At 37.6% G+C, this 6,000-nt stretch overlaps 1 protein-coding gene across 2 annotated transcripts in view; it reads left to right on the top strand.

Annotated features, from left to right (window-relative positions):
* The first annotated feature begins 451 nt into the window (after positions 1–451).
* Positions 452–6,000, top strand: part of LOC115209381 (dynein assembly factor with WDR repeat domains 1-like) — a 107,599-nt gene continuing 102,050 nt past the window's right edge. For both annotated transcript variants that reach the window (XM_036501580.1, XM_029777762.2), the window contains exon 1: positions 452–588. In XM_036501580.1, coding sequence (XP_036357473.1) covers positions 549–588 — 40 coding nt within the window. In that variant the 5' untranslated portion in view covers positions 452–548. The remainder of the gene's footprint in view (positions 589–6,000) is intronic.

Below are 6,000 nucleotides of genomic sequence, written 5' to 3'. Positions count from 1 at the left end.
TTAGCGGTTCGGCAAAAGAGATTGATAGAATAAGTACTGGGCTTACAAAGAATAAGTCCCGGGGTCGATTTGCTCGACTAAAGGCGGTGCTCCAGCACGGCCGCGGTCAAATGATTGAAGTAAAAGAGTAATCAAACCAGTATAATAGTTCAGAAGTGATAATTATAATTTCCTTAATTTCCTGTTATTTCGGCATTTTTATTGACATCCTTGTATTTATATCCTCACTAGCAACTTTCGCCATGTACATCTTTTAACTGAAAAAGTCTAAAATTCATACATGTAAGCCAAAGTTTAGTAAAACACCCATCGTCGTTATTGACGGATCGGGTATACTTTGAAAGTTGAAAGAAAGGAATTAGTACAATTGTGTTTAAAGACTTTTTATCGTTTGTATAGGAGTATAATGTTTTTCAGAGTTGCCTCCCGTGAGTAGCCATGGCAACTGGTACCAACAAAGCAAGTTGCCACTTGACAATATTTCTGTGAAAACGAAGTTAAAATTCTTTTAAAGTTTGTTTTGTATCTGCTTTGTGTCTGAGACAAAAATGAAGCTGAAAAGGTTCCTAGTACGATACTACCCACCAGGTATCCTATTTCACTTGTCACCGATAATTTTAGCTTAGCGATCTTTTCGCTTGTTAACTTACTTTTGTATCTTTGAAATATGTTCGTTAAAAATATTGCGGCCAAAATTATTTCTTAATGTATTACATTATCGATAATAGAAATGCTGGACGTAAGGGAACACGAAAACAATAGATAGAGGTACATAAATATTTATGGTAGAGGAATCCTTGTTAGTTCACATTTAAAAAAATGTTTTGAATGAGATCTTAGATAACCTTCATTAATAATTTGGATATCCTTCGGAGATGGTATCACAAAACTGATTTCCTTAAAAATTCTTTTTTTTTCTCTTACTTGCAATGATACACAAGGGCTTGCGCGCGCACACACACACACCACACTATCTTTTTTTCATGAATCACTTGTTTATAAATTTTTCATGTATGTATGTATGAATATATGTGTAAGTAACGATGTGTTTATGTGCATGCATGTGTATTTGTGTACCGCAAATCCTCGAGTATAATCCGCATTTTTACCCAAAATTTAAAGGTCAAAACTATATATGAGGTTAAAAATGAAAAATATTTTCTAAGCAATGTCCGAGTCCCTATTTGCTGTCCGGCAATGTTTATTCAGACGCATTTTGTGATGTCGGGCGTGAAAATAAAGCCTGAAAGCAATGAAGTCATAAAAGAATCATCCATAACTTGCTTTAGGCAACATTTATTAAACGTTATTGCTGTTATTTCTTTATTTTCTACAAACAAAATGCACAAAAAAGCTACACGTTTGCATCACGTTATTTGTACAATAATAATAAAGGACGTTACCGTATACATTTTTACAAGCCAAGGACGTTATACAGACCTCCTTGACTCAAGTTAGAGAAGGGGTGCGTATTATATATACACAAGGCTTAGGTTTTTCAGAGGTACAGCCCCCTAAAAATTCCCTGCGTATTATACTCAAGGGCGGACTATACTCGAGGATTTACGGTATTCATGTATAGGTTCGTGTGTGAAAAATTTTATGCGGAAATTGCCGAACAAATACATAAAACAACGATCTTTAGTTCAAGTTTTGGGATCCCGTCTCTGAAGGAGAGCTAATAATTTTTATGGCCTTTATTAAATTGTCTCATTAAAAAACATTCTAATAATATAATTCAAAAATTGTTAACTGTCATCAGAACAGTGGTTTTCAACTAGGGTTTCCGCCAGCACAGCCCAGGGGTTCCGCAAAAATTTACAAAACTGTTAAAATCGGCAGTAATTTTTAATTCTCCTGTGCAGATATGTGTGCATAAGACTATTGAATTATTGCACAGGGGTTCCTCGAGCCAGTGGAATGTTTCCTTGGGGTTCCGCTCCAGCAAAAAGTTTGAAAAGCACTGCATCAGAATATGGCTATCTAAGTATATAATCTGGGGTTGTTATTGATCGTTTCAGAAAAATTTTAGAAAAATATATTCAAGGGTTAAAGTGTGATTATTTTTACCCAATCAAAAAACAGGATTTGGAAGCTAGCACTTTGTCCGTGGAGTGGAAGCACTCCGTCGATTACGACGACTAGGGTTCCGGTTGATCCGATCAACGGAACAGCCGGCTCGTGAAATTAAGGTGTAAGTGGCTGAGCACTCCACAGACACGTGTACCCTTAACGCAGTTCTCGGGCATATTCAGCGTGACACAGAGAGTGACAAGGCCGGCCCTTTGAAATACAGGTACAACAGAAACAGGAAGAGTGAGAGTGAGAGAAAGTTGTGGTGAAAGAGTACAGCAAGGATTACCACCATCCCCTGCCGGAGCCTCGTGGAGCTTTAGGTGTTTTTGCTCAACACTCACAACGCCCGGTCTGGGAATCGAAACCGCGAGTCCGCTGCCCTAACCACTGGGCTATTGCGCCTCCACTTTGTCGGTAATGACAATACAATGACATACCTTTCAATGATGGAAGTTTTGATAAGTTTTAATAATTAGTCAAGTGAAATGTTGGACCAGACATGTAAACAATATAAAAACTGAAAAATCCTCAATGAATACATTTTTTGTAGCGAATCATAAACGAAAGTTTACAATAGAGTCTAGAAGTTTATCAAACTAATGACTATTTTCGTATCTCCAAATACGAGTCAACTATAGAACTGTGGGTTCCACAGCTCGTTTATATTCCTTCGTTTTACAGAGGCGAATGTATTATTGAGTGTGGTACCATCTTTCGAGTTAAGGAACTCAACGTTCTAGTTCACTATTCTCCTCGGTTTTCAGTTTCTCTATCATATTCGAAAGTTTAAACGAATTAACTGTGATCGTACTTCTATTTAAGTTGAAAAAGTTCAGGAAAATACACTGTTCAAAATTATGAAAAGGAGGTAGTTTACAGGGCAGCAACCAAAAATATCCGTTTCTCTAAATAAATAAATAAATAAATAAATAAGATAAATCAATAAAACAAAAAAAAGATTAAAAAAAACACAAACGAAGGAGACTTGGTTTGTTACTATGGAAACTGGCATCAATATGTCTGGCTTTTCATTGGTTAAAATTACCCAAAATTTGCAATGGCAAAACTGAATTTCATTTCCATAATTACCATCTGAAACTACATCAATACACCAAATTTTAAATTAGTTGAACAAAATTTGGATCTTTACCGTTTGACGTACAGATTTAAAAAATAATTTTTTGTAACTAAACACTTTCAAATTTCGGACACTGGTAGAATTTGAGAATAACTTATATTTTTGCGAAGTAATTTCACTACTTTAGTAGGTCTATTTCGGTAATTTCAACCAATCAATGACGTGTATTCAGCTGAATAAAATTACTGCCGTTGTTTGTTAACAACAAGTATCGGCGGTGTATATTTCATTTGTCGCTGTTATTTATGACATCGTTCGTGCGTTTGTACCGGTTTTAGCTTTAGGGTTAGGGTTGTCATAAATAACAGTGACAAACAAAAAATACACCGCCGGAAGTTCTTGTTGACAAACAACGGCAGTAATTTTATTCAGCTGAATACACGTCATTGATTGGTTGAAATTACCGAAATAGGCCTACTTTAATGTGAAATTACTTTGTAAATATAAGTTTTTCTCAAAAATGCCAAGAGTAAAACATGTTTTATATGACACATTCTACCAGCGTCCGAAGTTTGAAAGTGTTTAGTTACAAAAAATTATTTTTTAAATCTGTACGTCAAACGGTAAAGATCCCAAAATTTAACCCTCTAGAACCTGCTCATACATCCAGTAACACAAAAATTATTTTCAGTGTAAATTTGATATTTAAATGGATTAAAAAAACAAAAAGGTGATTCCCTTCAAAATCATTAGTAGGTTGTGAAATATGATATGGTCCAAATTTGGCACATAGGTCTTTGCATCTCAGTAAACATTTCAAAGAGTTCCAATTTCATCTAGCACAATTAAACAACAAAACTGTTATTTACAAACTATTTAATACAATATTAGTCAAACTGAGTTGATTTGCTGATGTTACTTGAAAACACGGGGCTTTACTACAGATGATTTTTGCCAGGAGTGGTGTCACAGTGCATGAATTAAGGGTGTCTGACTTTCTTGATGGATAGCAGTGCTTCAGCAATCATCCCTTGGAAAACACTGAGTTTCATTGGTTGTAAATCCAACACCAGCTGTTGACAACAGTCAAGGTCAATGTGTGGTAAAAGATGCACATATACCAACGACAGGACCTCATGTTGTACTTGTACAATACTGTCAAGGAGATCCACTCCCCACCCCATGAATTTATTATATTCTTGTACAATAGCTGGTCGAGAGATAGGTGTTTTCAGTTTCTCTATCATATTCGAAAGTTTAAACGAATTAACTGTGATCATACTTCTATTTAAGTTGAAAAAGTTCAGGAAAATACACTGTTCAAAATTATGAAAAGGAGGTAGTTTACAGGGCAGCAACCAAAAATATCCGTTTCTCAAAATAAATAAATAAATAAATAAGATAAATCAATAAAACAAAAAAAAGATTAAAAAAAACACAAACGAAGGAGATTTGAATTTTTTTTTTGTTGTATCTCTCAGCCTAGTCTACTGGTTTAATTCCAATATATGAGGACAGAGTATCAACACATCTGTTGTTGAATGATGTTCGATTCCAACTCCGCTTTCATGTCTGAAGAGCCATGCCTGAGTTTCTTCAGACCTTTCTCTGATTTCAGTTGACATCCTTTCAGCCTGATTGCCTGAAATGTGCCAACAAAAAACATGGACCTGGCTCTCAGAGCTTTGAGAAGAGAGAGATTAAAGAAAAAATTGTCTGCAAAGATCTTAGAATTCTTCCTACTCTCAAGTTCCTTGACCATTTGGAGGATCACATTTCCATTAAGTCCCTGTGTAGATGGAGCTCTGTGCTTTCCGTCATCTGAACCTTCATAGATATCAAAGTTATACAGGATGCTTGATACACCTGCTCTAACCCAGAGCTTGAAGCCCCAAGAGTGAAGTTTTCCTCGCATGTACTGTTTTAGAGCTGCTCTCCCCTTGAAGGCAACCATTATTTTGTTAACAGAATGGTGTTTTTTCGGAGGGATCTTTTTGAGATTGGCTTGAAAGTCCTTCAGCCATGGACACAACTTGTCATCATCCTTGTACTGTGTGGTGTATGCAAGAGATTTGAAGTAAAGATACCTACCTTCTCTTCGTCAACGCAGACCTTTCCGGTGATAACGCACCCTTCCATGTGGCCTGACCCTAATGCTAAAAATAGCAGCTGCTTTTCCCTTACCTTGTCAAAGCGCTCACACGTCCAGCCCTGTTAGTTACCCCGATCGAAAAGGCCCAATACTCTCCTGCCTGTGCACACGTCGCTCCAGCACTCTTCCTCTTCTGGTCAACCCCAAGTTCCAGTCAGCTCCCCTGCTACTGACGTCATCTCTCACGAAACCCTGATCATAAAGTTCACATTCTCTCTACACCACATTGTAGTCCACCATCCAACCGGGAGGGCGCCTTGCACGTCGAGATCTTCTCAGGCTAGGCACCTCGTTCTCTCCCTCTCCACAATCATCATCCGATGAAACAACAATCCTGCGAAGGTCCAAGACGTGTCGCAGAATTCCATCCAAGGAGACGTTGTTTCTGGAATTGACCGCCGTCACCGTTCCTCTGCTCCATTGAGATATACAGCGTGCCTTCGGTGGCTTAACTCAGACTTCCTCCCCTATTTTCACATAGACAGGTCCCTTCTCTTCGGCGCTTTACTTGGATTCGTATTTAAATATCGCTCTGTGTGGCACAGATTCTTCAGCTTGTCCAGATCGGGGAGACATGTTGTACCAGAAAACTGCTTCCAGCAGCAAAATGTGTCCTCTTTCCACTATGGCTTTGACTGTCCGATGGTGCCTCTCTATGATTCCGTTACCGCTTGGCCTATACGCTACTCTCTGA

Source organism: Octopus sinensis, linkage group LG3, assembly GCF_006345805.1.
Source record: "Octopus sinensis linkage group LG3, ASM634580v1, whole genome shotgun sequence".
Classification (NCBI taxonomy): domain Eukaryota; kingdom Metazoa; phylum Mollusca; class Cephalopoda; order Octopoda; family Octopodidae; genus Octopus; species Octopus sinensis.
The sequence above is the reverse complement of the archived record's forward strand: the minus strand, read 5'-3'. Positions and strand labels throughout refer to the sequence as shown.